Genomic DNA, 20,854 nt, shown 5'->3' with positions numbered 1-20,854 from the left:
TCTCCATTTCTAAGACGAAGAGCTGGTGTTGTCCATAGACACCTCCAAGGTCATGTGGTCAGCATGACTGCATGGAGCACCGTTACCTTCCCGTCGGAGCGGTACCTATTGATCTACTCACATTTGCATGTTTTAGAACTGCTAGGTTGGCAGAAGCTGGGGCAAACATGCCCCAGATTTGAACCTGTGACATGTGTGTTTGCGTATATATATGTGGTTTTGCACATGTGTTGTAATGTATCTTTTGTTTTTTGGCTTTTTAATTCCCTTCTGCTGTGTTTTTGTGTTTTTTGAGTAATGGTCACTCGTTGGCCTGATATGTGCATTGTGTCCAAATTTGGTGTCGATTCATCCAGTGGTTTTTGAATTGTGTTAATCCCACAAACGAACATTACATTTTTATTTATATATATATATAATTCCACAGGGATTTATATATATATATATAATTCCACAGGGATATATATATATATATATATATATATATATATATATATATATCCCTGTGGAATAATGTCCAGGGTGGGAGAAAGAACCCTTGTCTGTTTGAAGCAAGTGTGAATGTTGCAGTTCGCAAGCATGAATAGGATTGAGTAGCCATGAAGCTGGAAAGTCAACTGGTGAAAGGTATCTGCATCGAGGTAGCCTGGCCTCTGTTGCCTGGAGGCACCCTCTGTGGAATGATGTCCAGGGTGGGAGAAAGAATCCTTGTTTGTTGAAGCAAGTGTGCATGTTGCAATGAGCAAGCTTGAATAGCATTGAGTAGCCATGAAACTGCAAAGTCAATCAGCGAGGATCTCTGTATGGAGAGAGTGAAGCAGGTGGAGTGTGTGTGTGTGTATCTATCTATCTATCTATCTATCTATCTATCTATCTATCTATCTATCTGTGGAATAATGTTCAGGGTGGGAGAAAGAACAGTTGTCTGTTTGAGGCAAGTGTGAAAGTTGCAGTTTGCAAGCCTGAATAGCATTGAGTAGCCATGAAGCTACGAAGTCAAACAGTGAGGGTCTCTGCATAGAGGTACTGAAGCAGGTGGAGTCTGTCTGTCTGTCTGTCTGTCTATCTGTGGAATAATGTCTGGGGTGGGAGAAAGATCCCTTGTCTGTTTGAAGCAGAGGCGGATATTACATTGAGCAAGCTTGAAGCAAGTGTGAATGTTGCAGTTCGTAAACTTGAATAGGATTGAGTAGACATGAAACTGCAAAGTCAATCAGCGAGGATCTCCGTATAGAGGTGGTGAAGCAGGTGGAGTGTGTGTGTGTGTATATATATATATATACATGTGTGTGTGTGTGTATATATATATATATACACACACATATACACACACATATACACACACATACACACACATATATATACACACACACATACATACATATACATATATATACACATATCTGTGGAATAATCTCCATGGTTGGGAGAAAGAACCCTTGCCTGTGTGAAGCAAGCGTGAATGTTTCAGTTAGCAAGCTTGAATAGGATTGAGTAGCCATGAAGCTGCAAAGTCCATCAGTGAGGGTATGTGCATAGAGACAGTGAAGCAAGTGGAGTATGTGTGTGTGTGTATGTATATCAATCAATCTATCTATCTGTGGAATAATGTCCCAGGTGGGAGAAAGAACTCTTGTCTGTTCAAAGCAAGTGTAGATGTTGCAATGAGCAAGCTTGAATAGGATTGAGTAGCCATGAAGCTGCAAAGTCAATCAGAGAGAGTAATAATAGGAGATTCCATCTGAACATTAGGAAGAACTTCCTGACTGTGAGAGCTGTTCAGCAGTGGAACTCTCTGCCCCGGAGTGTGGTGGAGGCTCCTTCTTTGGAGGCTTTTAAACAGCGGCTGGATGGCCATCTGTCAGGGGTGCTTTGAATGCAATATTCCTGCTTCTTGGCAGGGGGTTGGACTGGATGGCCCATGAGGTCTCTTCCAACTCTATGATTCTAATAATAATAATAATAATAATAATAATACTTTATTTAATACCCCGCCACCATCTCCCCAATGGGGACTCGGGGCGGCTTACATGAGGCCAAGCCCAACAGCATATTACAATAAAGTAAAACCAAAACACAATAACAAAACAGTAAAATACTGTACTGCATAGAGGTAGCCTACCAATTGTTGCTTGGAGGCACCCTCCGTTTGGGTGGTGTTCACTGGCACTTGGTTTTTTGCTGTCTGGAGTTCCCCTGTTTCTGAGACTCGAGACAGTAAAAAAGGAACACCACTCAGAAACAGAGGAACTCCAGACAACAAACAACCAAGTGCTAGTGAACACCACCTAAAGAGAGGGTGCCTCCAAGCAATAACGTATTTGTCTTCGCATTGAGTTTGCTGTATTTGGGTTCCCCTTCAGTTTCCCCATCTGGACCCGGGAAATCCGGGCAAGAGGCGAGGAAGGTGGCCATCTCCGCTTTCCTCTGCCATTAAGAATATATCCTCTCCTTGCCAATCCAAGGGAATTTCGATGGATCCCATTTCATTCCGGTCTTGTTCTCTGTCCTCTTTCGGGGGTTTCTTCTCTTCCATTTTGGGGCCGAAAGCCCAGTCTGGGGAAAAAAAGGGTGTCAAGGAAATCCCATTATTATTATTATTATTATTATTATTATTATTATTATTATTATTAGTATTAGTATTATTAGTATTATTAGTATTATTATATATATATATCCACATACATACACTCCACTTGCTTCACTACCTCTATGCAGAGACCCTCACTGATTGACGTTGCAGCTTCATGGCTAATCAATGCTAATCAACCTTGCTCATTGCAATATTCACACTTGCTTCAAACAGACAAGAGTTCTTTCTCCCACCCTGGACATGATTCCACAGGGATATACAAACACTCCACTTGCTTCAGTACCTCTATGCAGAAACCCTCACAGATTGACTTTGCAAACACATCTGGCTTACTCAAATGCTAATTCAAACTTGCTGATTGCAACATTCACACTTCCTTCAAACAGACTAGAGTTCTTTCTCCCACCCTGGACATCACTCCACAGGGATAGATACACTCCACTTGCCTTACTTGCTGCAGAACTTCTGAAGATGCCAGCCACAGATGTAGGTGAAACGTCAGGCAGTGAAGCAAGTGGAGTGTTATATATATGTGAAATAATGTCCAGGGTGGGAGGAAGAACCCTTGTCTGTGTGAAGCAAGTGTGAATGGTGCAACGAGCGAACTTGACAAGCATTGAGCAGCTATGAAGATGCAGAGTCAATCAGTGATGGTCTCTGCATAGATGTAGCCTGCTCCCTGTTACCTGGAGGCACCCTCTGTTTGGGAGGTGTTAACAGATGAACCAACCTGGACACAGAATATCATTCGAGAACTCAGAAATGTTGTACTACTCGGACAACACAGAGAAGCCACTGAAATCCACAAGCCTGTCAAAAATTTCACAGAAAGGAGGAAACCATGAAAATGAATAAAATCTATTGTCGAAGGCACTGCAGACTACTCCAACCAGAGAAATCAGCCATAGCAGAGCAGAATTCCAGACAGCTAACAATCAAGGCCCAGTGAACACCTCCCAAACAGAGGGTGCCTCCAGACAACAAAGACTAGGCTACCTCTATGCAAAAGCCCTCACTGATTGACTTTGCAGCTTCATGGCTACTCAATGCTAATCAGGCTGGCTAATTGCAACATCCACACTTTCTTCAAACTGACAAGGGTTCTTTCTCCCACCCTGGACATTAATCCACAGGGATATATACACTCCACTTGCTTCACTACCTCCACGCAAAGACACTCACTGATTGACTTTGTAGCTTCATGGCCACTCAATGCTATTCAAACTTGCTCATTGCAGCATCCATACTCGTTTCAAACAGATAAGAGTTCTTCCTCCCACACTGGACATCATTTCAGAGAGGGTTCCTCCAGCCAACAGAGGCCAGACCACCTCTATGCAGATACTCTCACTGATTGACTTTGCAGCTTCATGGCCACTCAATGCTATTCAAGCTCCCTTATCGCAACATCCACACTTGCTGGAAACAGACACGGGTTCTTTCTTGCACCCTGGACATTATTCCGCAGGGATATATACATTCCACTTGCTTCACTAACTCCACGCAGAGACCCTTACTGATTGATTTTGCAGCTTCATGGCAACTCAATGCTATTCAAGCTCCCTTATCGCAACATCCACACTTGCTGGAAACAGACATGGGTTCTTTCTTGCACCCTGGACATTATTCCGCAGGGATATATATACTCCACTTGCTTCACTACCTCCAGAAAGAGACCCTCACTGATTGACTTTGCAGCTTCAAGGTTACTCAATGCTATTCAAGCTGGCTAACTGCAACATCCACACTTGCTTCAGACAGACAAGGATTCTTTCTCCCACCCTGGACATTATTCCGCAGGAATATATACACTCCACTTGCTTCACTAACTCCACGCAGAGACCCTCACTGATTGACTTCACAGCTTCATGGCCACTCAATGCTATCCAAGCTCCCTTATTGCAACATTCACACTTGCTTGACACAGACATGGGTTCTTTCTTGCATCCTGGACATCATTCCACAGGGATATATATACACTCCACTTGCCTCCCTGCCAACACAATATCTGAAAATGCCATTAACCACAGATGCAGGTGAAATGTCAGGAGAGAATGCTACTGGAATATAGCAACCCAGAGAAAAAGAGCCATCACCCCCATTCCCCTTCTCAGTCCCTCACCGGCAAAGTCGTGGACCAGGTCGTCGATGAGGTGCCCCACGATGGCGTAGGCCACGCCAAAGACGATGAGCACCGCCATCACCAAGTATAAGGCGTACCGTGGGAGGCGGATAGAGTCCAAGGATGGGGGCCGGTATTCTGCAAAGGCAGCACTCTCCTCCGCCTCTTCTCCAGGGAGCTCCATTGCAATGCCAGAGGGAAATTAACTGGGAATGGAGGGAGATACTGGGATGCAAACCTCTGCCATCAATAGATGCAGGAAGACAAAACCCAGAGCTTCCTCTCTGCCCCCAACATATGCCAAGCTGGACCAGCTTGGCTCTATTAATGGGTTTAGAACAAACAAAAATGAAAAAAACACAGTTAAGAGGATTGAGGGAAAAAGCACTTTGCGGGACAGAAAGCAAGCTTTGACGGCCAAACCAATCCCAGATGTCATTTGCCAAGAATTAAAAAAAATGAGAGATCAAGCCGGGCAAAGCCATCCGCAAGCTTGCAAACAGGCTTTTTTTAAATTCCTCTTTTGGAAAGCCTTGGAAATCCTCATTTGTGTATCTGAAAAGCTGTCGTTTGTCATACAGAGTGTGACTATTTCTGGATATATTGGGGAGACATTTATCGTACCAAATCTCAGGAATTCCATTCCAAAAGAGGTGGTAATAATAGCAATAAGCATAATAATAATGTGTTGTTGAAGGCTATCATTGCCGGAATAACTGGGTTACTGTGAGTTTTTTAGGCTGTATGTTAAGCAGCATTCTCTTCTGAAGTTTTGCCTGCATATGTTAATAATGCCATCTTCAATGGTCTGTTGCAAGTGAGGCAAGTGGATGGTACTTGCCTCATTTCCAATAGGCCTCTGAAGAAATCTCTGAGGATGATGCAGGCGAAACATTAGGAAAGAATGGCACTCAAGCATGGCCATACAGCCCGAAAAACTCACAGTAACCCAACAATATTAATCAGAACAATGTCTGATTTTAATGCATCTTGGGAGACAAATTAAGGTGTCACACGGAAAAGAACAACAAGAAGCCAGCTCTGCAATAGGAATAATTTCAGGGGCTCCTTCATATTAAGTGACTGAAAGGGGTAACTCAAATTAATCAAGGGGAGTACCAATTCCTCTTAAAAGATGGCGCTCTCTCTTGTGCGAAAAACCAACGTTAAAAGTAGGTGAGCATGCGATGGCTCATTTTAGCTCAGAAACTGGGATGAGATGCCCTGCAAACAGAACAAGAGGAAACTCAAGAAAATTGGGAAAGAGCAGTTTTTATTTTTCCCCATTGCCTTCTTTCCCTGCTTAACAAAGAAAACAGTTTCCGGCAAAATAATCTCCTCCTGGAAGAACGAGTAGCTGAGGAAGCTTTGTAAACTGTATGCATTTGCAACGGGAAGCTCTTGAGATACTGCTAGTATTCATCCATAGCGGAATATAGATGAAACTCCCCACTAGTATCGATTGAGAGATTGCCCCTGAGGTTACTACTTGTCCATAGTAATGGACGATGGACATATTGCACTTTAAGCTCTTATTTCCCCATAGTGGCATACAAGTGAAATTCCCCACTGCCATCTATTGAGATATTGCTCCTGAAGTTACTACTTGCCCATAGCAGCATATAGATGAATTTCCCCATTGCCAGCTATTGAGATATTGTTCCCAAAGCCCATGATCGCATTCAGAAAATCTCCCGTTTTCTTACAGAAAGGCAATGAGCTTTTCCCCAAGAGTCCACAAAAGTGACCAGACTGGATTATAATACTTGGAAGCCCACCATAAAAGTCCATAAAAGGGATGTTGGCAAACGCTACAATATAATACTTGGAAGCCCACCATAAAAGTCCATAAAAGAGATGTTGCCAAACTCTAAAAAAGTTTTGTTTTAAATAGCTACCATCACCAAAATGGTGTTCTTGGACCCTTGATGCCACCAGGCCCCTTCACCGAGAGAAAAGTAATAACTTAAAAGAGAATATGACCACGGAGTATAGGATGTTTCAAAAGGTGTGGAAAGGGGGGGGGGGGGACCAGTGCTCAGTCCGAGGCTTTGAGCTGGCCAAGTGCGTCGGCGTACTGGAACTCATTGGCGTTGTTTTCATGCTCGTACATGTCCAGGGCCACCTCGCAGCTCTCGCGCACCACCCGCTCGGCATCCCTGGAGTGGTCCCGCAAGGCAGCCAGGCAGGAGGTCTTGGCGATGGCGCCCAGGGCCTCGGCACACTCGTGGCGCACCATGGGGCTCTCGGTGGGGCTCTCCAAAGAGGCCACAAGCTGCGGGACGGCCGCCTCGTGCTGCAGCTGTCCTAGGACGTAGGCAACTTCATGGCGGAAGAGGGCGCTTCCGCACCTGAGGCCTGCGGGGAAAGAGCAGGGAGCGTCACTATGTTGTACTCATCATCATTAATCTTTATTCATTATAATTTTTGTTGGGTACAAAATATTAGAAAGAAACATCTATAGATAGCCAAATACATTTAATACAGGTATGTGGGGCTGTGGTGGCACAATGGGTTGAACTGCTGAGCTGCTGAACTTGCAAAAATCATGAAGACATGAACAAAGATCCAAAAATGCAGAAACCTGAATTTAAAACAGCTATAACATGACAGGATGCAACACCCAGGAGCTTGAAACTTGAAATAACAGTTACACGAACAGGGCCCAAAAAATCCAAAGATAGAACATTGGAGAGATCCTCACTCTTAGAAAGCAACGTTCTCATAACAATGCTGCCTGGAAGAGACCCACTTAAAGCCTTAATTCCTACTCATGATATCACTTATCGTACACCTGCTCCGCTTTTGCTTATCCCAAAGCCGCTGGGAAAATCTAACCTGTTGTTTTGCACCCTCTTGCCGATATCTCAACCTTTCTATCTCGCAAACTCTTCCTCCTCCACATTCTACCCAGGAGCAAACTCTCGACGGATTGTCATGGGAAAAGCTTTCTCTTTCTTTGACATCCTGAGAACTAGCAAGCAATTCATTAACACATCTTTCCATGCCATTTCCATCCCCACAAACTGTCTTCTGAGATCCCACAAAATCCCTTTCCTATCCTTTGAGTCCTCCGAATCGTTGCAAACCATAAAAGTCATCTGGATCCATTTCATTCTGGTTTCAGGCTTGGCTATGGGACAGAGATGGCATTGGTCGCCTTGCTGGATAATCTACTAAGAGAGCTAGACAGGGGGAGCGTGTCCCTACAAGTTCTCCTGGACATCTCAGCGGATTTTGATACCATCAACTATGGTATCCTTGGTCATCTCTCCAGGATGGGGCTTGTGGGCACTGTTTTACAGTGGCTCCAGTCCTTCCTGAAGAACCGTACACAGATGGTGGAGCTGGGGGACAACTGTTCGACTCACTGGCCAGTGACCTGTGGGGTCCCTCGGGGCTCAATTTTGTCCCCCGTGATGTTTAACATTTACATGAAACCATAGGGAGAGATCAGTTTGGTGTCAAACTTATGCTGACGACAACCCAACTTTACTACTCCTTCCCACCAAATACCAAGGATATTGTCCTGCCCCTAAACCAGTGCCTGTTATCAGTAATGGACTGGATGAGGGCTAATAAGTTGAAATTAAATCCAGACAAGACGGAGCTACTCCTGGTTGGGGGGGGGGGGGGGGGAGGAGATCAGGGTGTGGGGATACAACCTGTGTGGGATAGGGTCACACACTCCCCCTGAAGACACAGGTTCACAATCTGAGGGTGATCCTGGACTCATCACTGACCCTGGAACCCCAGGTATTGGTGGTGGCCAGGAGCACCTTCGCACAATGATAACTTGTGGGCCAGCTGTGCCTGTACCTTGAGACGCCAGACCTGGCCACAGTAGTTCATGCTCTAGTTACATCCTGTTTGGACTATTGCAATGCTCTCTACATGAGGCTACCTTTGAAGATAGTTTGGAAGCTACAACTGGTTCAGAGATCAGCAGCCAGGTTACTAACTGGAGCGCCAATCAAGGAGAGCACTACTCCCATGTTGCGGCAGCTCCACTGGCTGCCAGTCTGCTTCCGAGATAAATACAAAGTGCTGGTCATTACCTAGACCACATCTCCATATACAAACCAGCATGAGCACTGAGGTCTGCGGAGGAGGCCCTGTTTTCGGTCCCACCCCCGTCTCAAGCACGGTCGGTGGGAACAAGAGAAAGGGCCTTCTCTGTAATCGCTCTCAGTCTCTGGAACTCACTCCCTAAAGAAATAAAAACAACCCCCATCCTCCTCTCCTTAAAAAAAAAAACTCACTTATGCACCTTAGCATATGGAAAGGAGGCCAACCTTAAAAGCTCTGACATAGACACTGAGAACTGGCAAGCCCTGGCCCTTGAGCGCTCCAGCTGGAGGTCAGCTGTGACCAGCAGTGCTGCAGAATTTGAAGAGGCACGAATGGAGGGTGAAAGAGAGAAATGTGCCAAGAGGAAGGTGCATCAAGCCAACCCCGACCAAGACCGCCTTCCACCTGGAACCCAATGCCCTCACTGTGGGAGAAGACGCAGGTCAAGAATAGGGCTCCACAGTCACCTACAGACCCACAAGAATATTGATCCTGGAAGACTATCCTACTCGTCCAACGAGGGATCGCCTAAGAAGAAGAATGGAGAGGAGGAAGACTACTACACTTTTATATATATCCTCGCCTACATATTGGACACCTACTTCAGCCTGTGGAAATTGTGTGATGAGTTATATTATGTTTATGTAAGTTCAATTATGTATTTTTGTTTACTTTTATAAGTTTATTTTGAGATTGTTTTATCCACTGTTTCGATTTCAGCACTGAACGTTCACCATTTTAATACTTTTGTTGGAAACCGCCCTGAGTCCCCTCGGGGAGATGAGATGGGGTAAAAAGAAAGTATATTATTATTATTATTATTATTATTATTATTATTATTATCATCTGCGCAAGACTCACCCTCCGCCAAGGCCAAGACGGCGGTTTCTCCTCCCACGTTGCGGAGTGCAAACATGGCCCGGTAGCGCTCAAACAGCGGCCGCGACTCCTCCAGCAGCACCTGCCTCAGTTTCCCCACGTCGGCCTCCTCAGACGGGGGCGCTGGGTCCACAGAGTGGTATGGCCCCGCAACGGGCCCACCTCTGTGTGCCTGCAGCCACTCCATCCGCTTTACGGCCAACTGACACGTCTCTGCGACCTAAGGTGAATGGAAAACAGGTGCCTTTGCTCATACAAACTGGAAAAGGTATGGGTCAATTTTTGGACACAGGGCTACAAAAATATAATAACTAGCTTGGGTCCCTGGCATTGCCCGGATTATTTGAAAAAGTCAGTTTTTAAATTGTACAAAATGCATACGGTTGTGGGTGAACTACAACTCGCATCATGCGAGGTCAACCCCCTGAAACTCCATCAGTACTTCAAGTTTGCTCTAGATGCATCATTGGTGGGGTTCAGTGTGCACTCTGGCTGTAGGGTAAACTACAACTCCCACTATTGTGAGTCAGTCCCCTCAAACCCCTCCAGTAGGTTGAGTTAGTCATGGGGGTTCTGTGTGCCGAGTTTGGTCCAGGTTCATCATCGGTGGAGGTTGCAGTGTTTCTGGTTGTGGGTGAACGACAACTCCCAGAAATGAAGGTCAATTTCCCCCCCACCCCCAGTAATGTGCCAAGTTTGGTCCAAATCCATTGGTGTTTGGGTTCACAGTGCTCTCTGGATGTAGGTGGACTACAACTCCCCCAAAGCCCTCCAGCTGCTCACGAGGGCTCTGTGTGCCAAGTTTGGTCCAATTCCATCTTTGGTGGAGTTCAGAGTGCTAACTGATTGCAGGTGAACTATAAATCCCAGAACCTACAATTCCAAAATGTCCAGGGCAATTCCTCTCAAAACCCAACAATATTCAAATGGGGGCATATTGGGTATGCATGCCAAATTTGGTCTGGATCTATCATTGTTTGAGTTCATAGTACTCTCTGGATGCAGGTGAACTACAACTCCTATAAAACCCTCCAAAGACCTCCAGTATGTTTTGTTGTTCATGGGGCTTCTGTGTGCCAAGTTAGTTCCAGGTCCATCATTGGTGGAGTTCAGAGTGCAGGTGAACTACACATCCCAGACCCTACAATTCCTATACATCATAGTGAATTCTCCCCAAACCTCTCTAGTATGTTCACTTGCTGATCAATTCCCCTATTTGTTGTGTGTCATAGAAATGGATAGGAAAGGGTTAAGGAAGAGGCAGTGGGCGGGGTCATACAAATTCCACAAGAATTGAGAGAGTCAGAAACACTGGGATGTCCCTGGTGGAGAAAACCCATACAATCTAGGATGAAATTGTTGTCCCATATCAAAGTCTTCACTTGGGAGGTGGGCAGTATGGTGTTTGTGGAGAACATTGGCAGGGCTATTGTAAATGTTTATGGCGCTCACTATAACCTGCAGTGTCATTGGAGGGAGGGCCTTTGATGTCTCCTGACTAGTGGGAACTATAGCTGTTTGTGGAAGTGGGAACCTGTCTAAGTGGACACCCCAGCCACACATATACATATATATTTTCACTTTTATTATGGATATAGAAACAGATATATAGATAAATAAATGCAATTGAGTATAGGACTCATGTGTCTTAGCTGTATAAGCAAACGGATACTTCTAAAGGCTAGAGAACAAGCCCTATGAGGAGCAGCTTAAAGAGCTGGGCATATTTAGCCTGCAGAAGAGGAGTTTGAGAGGAGACATGATGAGGGCCAGGTATATTTGTGTGATGGGAAGTCATAGGGAGGAGGAAGCAGGCTTGTTTTCTGCTGCTCTGGAGATTACGACGCAATGGAACAATGGCTTCAAACTACAGGAAGGTAGATTCCACCCAAACATTAGGAAGAACTTCCTGACTGTGAGAGCTGTTCAGCAGTGGAACTCTCTGCCTCAGAATGTGGTAGAGGCTCCTTCTTTGGAGACATTTAAGCAGAGGCTAGATGGTCATCTTTTGGGGGTGCTTTGAATACAATTTTCCTGCTTCTTGGCAGAATGGGGTTGGACTGGATGGCCCAAAAGGTCTCTTCGAACTCTAGGATTTTATGAGCCTGTACATTAATGATGATACCTCAATTACAGGATCGTCGGAATACTGCTTTAAGATGTCCAGGACTTTGGGGTTCCCAATAGCTCCCAATGCCTCCCCTATAAAAAAACAGCAACAATACAGCAATGAAAGAAATGCCTGGAAATCTTATACATAGAAATAATAATAAGTACAGTAATAGTAACCATTACTTTTTGCGTTTCAATCAAGACATAAAAGCGGAATGTAAATAAATACAAAAATACTGCATTCAAATATATTAAAAGAACCCACTTGTGATTCTAAGATGCACCCCATTTTAAGAGATGGCTATAAGGGGGGATATATATATATCTTAGAATAAAAAATACAGTAATAATAACCATTGATTTTGTCGTCTTAATCAAGAGATAAAGGCAAGGTGTAAATAAATATAAAATTAATAAGCACTTTTTTGCTATTTCAACTGTAAAAGACAATAAGTATTATTATTATTAGCTGTTAACAGGTCATTATTATATTAATAGAATATTAATAATGTAATGTTATATGGCTACACTAATATTATATAGTATGGATATGTTACTATTATGTTATATGATATAGTAATATGTTAAAATAATATATTAGTATAATGTTATATGGATGTAATACTAATATTATAACATTATATGGATATTAATATTGTTATAATTATATATTATTAATGCTATATGGATATAAATAATATGTCATATAGCTGTAATATTAATATTATAACTATATGGGTATTAATATGTTATATGAGATAAATATTATAACATTATATGGATACATATTATGTTATATGGATATAACATTAATATAACATTATATGGACATATAACATTACATGGATATAATATTAATATTATAATGTTATAGGGATATAATATTAATATTATAACATGGATATTCATATTATTATGTCATATGGATATAAGCATTATTTTCATTACAGGAGACTGGAATGCCAAGGTGGGAAGTCAAATGACAACTGGGATCACAGGCAAGCATGGTCTGGGAGAACAAAATGAAGCGGGACGCAGGCTGATAGAATTTTGCCAGGAAAACTCGCTGTGTATAACAAACACTCTCTTCCAACAACCTAAAAGACGGCTTTATACATGGACCTCACCAGATGGTCAGCACCGAAATCAGATTGACTACATCCTTTGCAGCCAAAGGTGGCGGACATCCGTCCAGTCGGTGAAAACAAGACCTGGGGCTGACTGTAGCTCAGATCACGAACTTCTTATTGCCCAATTTAGAATAAAACTAAAGAGATCAGGGAAAATACACAGACCAGTTAGATATGATCTCACTAACATTCCTAGCGAATATACAGTGGAAGTGAAGAACAGATTTGAAGGACTAGATTTAGTAAACAGAGTCCCAGAAGAACTATGGACAGAAGTCCGAGACATTGTTCAGGAGACGGCAACAAAGTACATTCCAAAGAAAAAGAAAACCAAGAAGGCAAAATGGTTGTCTGCTGAGACACTGGAAGTAGCCCAAGAAAGGAGGAAAGCAAAAGGAAACAGGGATAAGGGGAGATATGCCCAGTTAAATGCGCAATTCCAGAGGTTAGCCAGAAGAGATAAGGAACTATTTTTAAATAAGCAATGCATGGAAGTGGAAGAAGACAACAGAATAGGAAGGACAAGAGACCTCTTCCAGAAAATTAGAAACATTGGAGGTAAATTTCAGGCAAAAATTGGTATGATAAGAAACAAAGATGGCAGGGACCTAACAGAAGCTGAAGAGATCAAGAGAAGGTGGCGAGACTATACAGAAGATCTGTATAGAAAGGATAATAATATTGAGGATAGTTTTAACGGTGTGGTGAATGAATTAGAACCAGACATCCTGAGGAGTGAGGTTGAATGGGCCTTAAGAAGCATTGCTAACAACAAGGCAGCAGGAGACGACGGGATCCCAGCTGAACTGTTTAAAATCTTAAAAGACGATACTGTCAAGGTGATGCATGCCATATGCCAGCAAATATGGAAAACACAAGAATGGCCATCAGACTGGAAAAAATCAACTTATATCCCCATACCAAAAAAGGGAAATGCGAAAGACTGCTCAAACTTCCGTACAGTGGCCCTTATTTCTCATGCCAGTAAGGTAATGCTCAAGATCCTGCAAGGAAGACTCCAGCAATACATGGAGCGAGAGTTGCCAGATGTTCAGGCTGGGTTTAGAAAAGGTAGAGGAACGAGAGACCAGATTGCCAATATCCGCTGGATAATGGAGAAAGGCAGGGAGTTTCAGAAAAACATCTACTTCTGCTTCATTGACTATTCTAAAGCCTTTGACTGTGTGGATCATAATAAATTGTGGCAAGTTCTTGGTGGGATGGGCATCCCAAGCCACCTTGTCTCTCTCCTGAGGAATCTGTATAAGGACCAAGTAGCAACAGTCAGAACTGACCACGGAACAACAGACTGGTTCAAGATTGGGAAAGGCGTGCGGCAAGGCTGCATCCTCTCACCCAACCTTTTTAACGTGTATGCAGAACACATCATGCGATGTGCGGGGCTGGATGAATGCAAAGCTGGGGTGAAAATTGCTGGAAGAAACATTAACAACCTCAGATATGCAGATGACACCACTCTGATGGCCGAAAGCGAGGAGGAGCTGAGGAGCCTTCTAATCAAGGTGAAAGAAGAAAGCGCAAAAGCCGGGTTGCAGCTAAATGTCAAAAAAACCAAGATTATGGCAACAAGAATGATAGACAACTGGAAAATAGAGGGAGAAACCTTGGAGGCCGTGACAGACTTTGTATTTCTAGGTGCAAAGATTACTGCAGATGCAGACTGTAGCCAGGAAATCAGAAGACGCTTACTTCTTGGGAGGAGAGCAATGTCCAGTCTCGATAAAATAGTGAAGAGTAGAGACATCAGACTGGCAACAAAGATCCGCCTAGTCAAAGCCATGGTATTCCCTGTAGTAACCTACGGATGTGAGAGCTGGACCTTAGGGAAGGCTGAGCGAAGGAAGATCGATGCTTTTGAGCTGTGGTGTTGGAGGAAAGTGCTGAGAGTGCCTTGGACTGCGAGAAGATCCAACCAGTCCATCCTCCAGGAAATAAAGCCCGACTGCTCACTGGAGGGAAAGATACTAGAGACAAAGTTGAAGTACTTTGGCCACATCATGAGGAGACAGGAAAGCCTAGAGAAGACAATTATGCTGGGGAAAGTGGAAGGCAAAAGGAAGAGGGGCCGACCAAGGGCAAGATGGATGGATGGCATCCTTGAAGTGACTGGACTGACCTTGAGGGAGCTGAGGGTGGTAACGGCCGACAGGGAGCTCTGGCGTGGGCTGGTCCATGAGGTCACGAAGAGTCGGAGACGACTGAACGAATGAACAACACAATATTATGTTATATGGCTATAATATTAATGCTATAATGTTATAACAGTATGGAATCAACCCTTTAACAGTTATGATGAACCACCCCCCGGGCCTTGGAGTTGGGCTCAACTGGGGAGTGCATGGGCCTCTTTGCATAGGCGGATTTCCGGCCATGCCCGACGCTCCCTGCCTCTTCTCACCGGCTTCGTGGCGGACCATGGCTTCTTGGCGCTGATCTTGGAGGACGGCAACGAGGATGGGGAGGGCCCGCTCGTCCTGCATCTGCCCCAGGCAATACGCCAGCTCGTGTTTGAGGAGCGCAGAATCATCCGCAAAAGCCTTGCCGATCCATTCAATGGCTGCGGGGCCTCCCACGTTGCGGAGGGTGAACAGTGCCCGGAAGCGGGCTGTTAGTGACCGCTGGGGGTCCGCCAGCACCTGCCCGATTTGCTCAACTTCCTGTTCTGTCACCATGGTGGGCGGACAGAAGGAGCCAACTCTCCAAGCTGGAAAGAAAAAGAGACAGTGAACATGTGAACATGACACACTTTTTGTGAGATTTCAGAGTCTGGGTAGACCTTAAGCTGAACATGAGCTAAGTATGTGACATGGCAGCAGAAAAAGATCAATGCGATTCAGAGCCGAATCAATATGGGTATAGTATCTTGACCAAAAGACGTTGTAATCCTTGTGAAAGGGATTTAGGAGTGTGCTGTTGAAGGCTTTTATGGCCAGAATCACTGGGTTGCTGTGAGTTTTTCGGGCTGTATGACCATGTTCCAGCAGCATTCTCTTCTGACGTTTCACCTGCAACTGTGACAAGCATCCTCAGAGGTTCTGTTGGCAGTGAGACAAGTGGAGGGTATATATCCCTGTGGAATAATGTCCAGGGTAGGAGAAAGAACCCTCATCTGTTGCAAATAGCAAGCCTGAATGGCACTCAGTAGCCTTGCAGCTGCAAAGTCAATCAGTGAGGGTATCCACATAGAGGTAGTGAAGCAAGTGGAGTGTATATATCCCTGTGGAATTATGTCCAGGGTGGGAGAAAGAATCCTTGTCTGTTGAAGCAAGTGTCAGTGTTGCCATCGGTGAGCCTGATTAGTATTGAGTCGCCTTGCAGATAAAAAGTCAATCAGGGAGGGCCTCTGCATAGAGGTAGTGAAGTAAGTGGAGTATATATATATATAAAACCCTGTGGAATAATGTCCAGGATGGGAGAAAGAACCCTTTTCTGTTTGAAGCAAGTGTGAATGTTGCCATTCGTGAGCCTGATTGGTATTGAGTCGCCTTGCAGATGAAAAGTCAATCAAGGAGGGCCTCTGCATAGAGGTAGTGAAGTAAGTGGAGTATGTATATATATATATATATATATATATATATATATATATAAACCCTGTGGAATAATGTCCAGGATGGGAGAAAGAACCCTTGTCTGTTTGAAGCAAGTGTGAATGTTGCAATTAGCCAGCCAGATTAGCGTTCTTAATATTAATATTAATAATAATAAAAATATAAAACATTAAGAAACTAATAATAATTTCTTACTTGTCTCTCCTCGTGGCTTGAGGTGGGTTACAGCATAAAAAAACCACAATAAACATTGTAAAAATTCTATAAATACATATAATAAAATGCATTTCGATATTACTATTATTATGAATCCCTGTGAGGACCAGCTTAGGGAGCATGGAGAAAAGAAAGAAGAAGAGACTCCATCTAAATGTTTGCTCACTGTGTTTAATTATCTCAAGACGCCTATTATTCTATTTATGAGGGAGAGAAATGACACCTTTGGGAAGCAAATGTTGCTGAGATGAAGCATTTTGGAAGTCGCTCCTTGGCTGCCTTTCCCAAAATATTGCAGCAAAACCGGAAAAAACGCCTTCCGTTCCCTATTATTTGCAGGATTCCTAGCCTACTTTTCTCTCATAATGGAATGTGTGATGGGACGTTGCTGCCAATTGCGAGATAAATAAGGTTGAACACTCTGGAAGCCACTCACTGCATGGCTAGAAGCCTCCTCCCAATAGACTCAAATCAAGGAAAAGCTTTATGACAACTACCATTCCTCCAAATATTCCTCCAGCAACAGCAAGAGTATCCTTCTGGACAGCTAACCCAGGCAATTCCAACTGGATGCCCCCCCCCCCCATGAGGGTCTTCCACCAGGGGCAAATCAAGAATGTGCAACATGGAAGTCCCTGAACAGACTCAGAAGCAAAGTGGGCAGATCAAAAGACAACCTGGTAAAATGGCCCTGCCTAGAAGAAACCTCCACCATGTGCGATTGTGGAGCAGAATAAATAACTCAGCACCTTTATTGTTGCCAACATGCCCTGCCTCGTGCACAGAGTAAGAACTGCTTAAAACTAGAGACAATGCAGTCACTGTTGCCCAGTTTTGGTCAAAAATTATTTAGTTGCTTGTGCTCCCACTATTTTTATCATTTTTAAACTTATTTATTTTATGCAATGCTTTAGAACATGAAATAAAATAAACAAACACCTTAGCAATTATTATTATTATTACTAGCCGTTAAAGGATCAATACTATATTAGTGAGATATAATTTTTTTGTGTCAGGAGCGACTTAAGAAACTGCAAGTCGCTTCTTGTGTGACAGAACTGGTCTGCAAGGACGTTGCCTAGGGGCTGCCTGGATGTTTTGATATTTTACCATCCTTGTGGGAGGCTTCTCTCATGTCCCCGCATGAGGAGCTGGAGCTGATAGAGGGAGCTCATCCGCGCTCTCCCTGGATCCGAACCTGTGACCTGCTGGTCTTCAGTCCTGCCAGCACAAGGGTTTAACCCAATGCGCTGCCGGGGGCTCCTAATAATATATAATGATATTCTGTTTTAAAATTGTATATTTGAAGTTGTAATGTTTTTGATTGTGAGCCGCTTTGAGTCTCCGTATGGAGAGGTAAAGTGGGATATCAATAAATAAATAGTGTGTCATATATATATATATATATATATATATATATATATATATATACACACACACACACACACACACACACACACACACCTTTTATTTGGTGCATTTTAAAAATCATCCCTGTGTATCAATCATCCTTGTGTAAAAATCATCCATGGGGAGCTGGAACTGACAGTGGGAGCTCATTTGCTCCCTTGGATTTGGTTTTAACTGGCTTGTTTAATTTACTGTTTAATGAATTGTATAATGTGTTTTAAATGATTTTAAATGTTTTTAAAGTATTTTGGACTGTTTTACATGTTGATAGCATCGTACGGTGCTTGTGTGAGGCCGCCCTGAGTTCCCCTTCAAGGGGAGAAGGGCGGGGTAGAAATGCATGAAATAAATAAAATAAATAACCCTCCGACCTGTCGGTCTTCAGTCCTGCACCTCCGGGGGCTCCTAATATTATATTGATATAATATCATTATAATATTATATTGAAATGATATTAACCTCTTAGTATTATTATTATTACTAGCTGTTAATGGGTGAATATCATATTGAAATCATATTACACTATGATATTGATATGGTAATATTATACTGATACACTATTAACCCTTTAACAGTTATTATCAATATTATATTGGTGATATATTCATATCGTGAAAATATTCAAGGATGCCACCATCATCACCCTCTTCAAAAAGGGGGAAAGAACAGACTGCGGAAACTATTGAGGTATCTCCCTTCTAAACTCCGGTGGGAAAATCCTCGCAAGAATCTTTGCAAACCGCCTTCTGCCCCTCTCAGAAGACACCCTCCCAGAATCCCAGAACGGCTTCCGCCCCTCCAGAGGAACCGTGGACATGATCTTCACTGCACGACAGCTCCAAGAAAAATACAGGGAACAAAATCAACCTCTGTCCATGGCATTCATTGACCTTGCAAAGGCATTCGACACAGTGAATCGCAGCGCTCTCTGGACCATCCTCCAAAAAATCGGGTGCCCAAACAAATTTGTGAACATCCTGCGGCTCCTCCATGATGACATGAGTCTTGGACAGCAATGGCTCCCAAAGTGACCCATTTAAGGTGGAATCAGGCGTCAAACAGGGATGTGTTATTGCCCCAACTTTATTCTCCATCTTCATCATTATGATACTTCATCTTGTTGATGGGAAGCTTCCCACTGGAGTGGAAATCATCTATCGGACAGACAGCAATCTATTTAACCTCAGCAGACTGAAAGCCAAAACCAAGGTTACAACAACATCTGTTATAGAACTCCAGTATGCTGATGACAATGTCATCTGTGCACATTCAGAAGAATATCTACAAGCCACTCTAAACACCTTCGCAGAAGCATAGGAGCAGCTTGGCCTCTCATTGAACACTGAAAAAACCAAAGTGCTCTTCCAGCAGTCACTAGGCAATCCTTCTCCAGTGCCAGAGATACAGCTTAATGGTGTAACATTAGAAAACGTTGATAATTTCCGCTACCTTGGCAGCCCCCTCTCCACCAAAGTCAACACCAACACCGAAATACAACACCGCCTGAGCTCTGTGAGTGCAGCATTTTCCCGAATGAAGCAGAGAGTGTTTGAGGACCGGGACATCCATAGGGATACCAAGGTGCTTTTCTATAAAGCTATTGTCCTCCCAATCCTGCTCTATGCCTGTGAGACGTGGACTGTCTACAGACGTCACATGCAACTCCTGGAACGATTCCATCAGCGCTGCCTGCGGAAAATCCTGAAAATCTTTTGGGAAGACAAGCGGACAAATGTCAGTGTGCTGGAAGAAGCAAAGACCACCAGCATTGAAGCGATGGTCCTCTGTCATCAACTCCACTGGATCAGCCACGTTGTCCGGATGCCCGACCACCGTCTCCCAAAGCAGTTGCTCTACTCTGAACTTAAGAACGGAAAACGGAATGTTGGTGGACAGGAAAAGAGATTTAAAGATGGGCTCAAAACTAACCTTAAAAACTCTGGCATAGACACTGAGAACTGGGAAGCCCTGGCCCTTGAGCGCTCCAGTTGGAGGTCAGATGGGACCAGCAGTGCTACAGAATTTGAAGAGGCACCAATGGAGGGTGAAAGAGAGAAACGTGCCAAGAGGAAGGTGCGTCAAGTCAACCCCAACCGAGACTGCCTTCCACCTGGAAACTGATGCCCTCACTGTGGGAGAAGATACAGATCAAGAATAGGGCTCCACAGCCACCTACGGACCCACCCCCAGGACATCGAACTTGGAGGTCTACGAGGGATCGCCTAAGTAAGTATATTCATATTATATTATTATATTGCTATAATATTATATTGATTATATATTAAGCCTTTATTAATTATTATTAATAGCTGTTATATATAGTCGAAAAAGTGAAGAAAAGTCCTTTTTCAACTCACCCCAACGTCAGAAACCTTTGCGCCTGCGCACTCGCCGCCTGAAGGATGGGAGAAACCAAACGGATGGATGAGCAACTTCAGCAGCCTTTGCGCCTGCGCACTCGCCGCCTGCTGGCACGTTGGACGGAAGAAACCAAATGGATGTAGGGGTGTGCGTGTTATAATATATGCCTGAATGGAAGCCACCCCTTTCTTCCTCCTTCTCCTCCTACCTCCTCCTCTTCACGAATACAGAAAGAGAAGAATTAGAATATTTCAGAACGGGCGACTTTAAAACGGCGCGTTGTTCTAATTTCTCTCAGGTTGGACGATGCCGCTGACAGAGCGCGAGGCTTTCCGCGCGCATGCGCGGCTGGATAGGTAACGCTGCGTCAGTAACCCTTCCCTCCCACACG

The 20,854-nt window shown here is 43.9% G+C and overlaps 2 protein-coding genes across 2 annotated transcripts; both read right to left on the bottom strand.

Moving 5' to 3' along the window:
• Positions 1–467: 467 nt before the first annotated feature.
• On the bottom strand, positions 468–5,892 carry SMIM44 (small integral membrane protein 44). Its single transcript, XM_060785187.2, has 2 exons — positions 4,716–5,892; positions 468–2,556 (listed from the first exon to the last, which is right to left on the bottom strand). Exons 1-2 carry the CDS (start codon positions 4,897–4,899, stop codon positions 2,360–2,362), a joined length of 381 nt encoding a protein of 126 aa, XP_060641170.2. The 5' UTR covers positions 4,900–5,892; the 3' UTR covers positions 468–2,359.
• A 79-nt stretch (positions 5,893–5,971) lies between these two features.
• Positions 5,972–20,813, bottom strand: DOHH (deoxyhypusine hydroxylase). Its single transcript, XM_060785189.2, has 5 exons — positions 20,460–20,813; positions 15,327–15,632; positions 11,791–11,867; positions 9,648–9,885; positions 5,972–7,073 (listed from the first exon to the last, which is right to left on the bottom strand). The coding sequence occupies exons 2-5, from the start codon at positions 15,598–15,600 to the stop codon at positions 6,754–6,756; spliced, it is 909 nt and encodes a 302-aa protein (XP_060641172.2). The 5' UTR covers positions 15,601–15,632; positions 20,460–20,813; the 3' UTR covers positions 5,972–6,753.
• Positions 20,814–20,854: the final 41 nt, after the last annotated feature.

The sequence above is a fragment of the Anolis sagrei genome, chromosome X, assembly GCF_037176765.1.
Source record: "Anolis sagrei isolate rAnoSag1 chromosome X, rAnoSag1.mat, whole genome shotgun sequence".
Taxonomy (NCBI): Eukaryota; Metazoa; Chordata; class Lepidosauria; order Squamata; family Dactyloidae; genus Anolis; species Anolis sagrei.
Note: the sequence above shows the minus strand (reverse complement) of the source record. Positions and strands in the feature narration are given on the sequence as shown.

Excerpts from the sequence above, each read along its gene's own strand:
- SMIM44 (XM_060785187.2), bottom strand. The coding sequence starts at position 4,899 with ATGGAGCTCCCTGGAGAAGAGGCGGAGGAGAGTGCTGCCTTTGCAGAA. Across the intron at positions 2,557-4,715 it reads CCTGGTCCACGACTTTGCCG|ACTGGGCTTTCGGCCCCAAA; the intron begins GTGAGGGACTGA and ends TTTTTTCCCCAG.
- DOHH (XM_060785189.2), bottom strand. The coding sequence starts at position 15,600 with ATGGTGACAGAACAGGAAGTTGAGCAAATCGGGCAGGTGCTGGCGGAC. Across the intron at positions 9,886-11,790 it reads CCGACGATCCTGTAATTGAG|GTCGCAGAGACGTGTCAGTT; the intron begins GTATCATCATTA and ends CATTCACCTTAG. Across the intron at positions 7,074-9,647 it reads CGTCTTGGCCTTGGCGGAGG|GCCTCAGGTGCGGAAGCGCC; the intron begins GTGAGTCTTGCG and ends CTTTCCCCGCAG.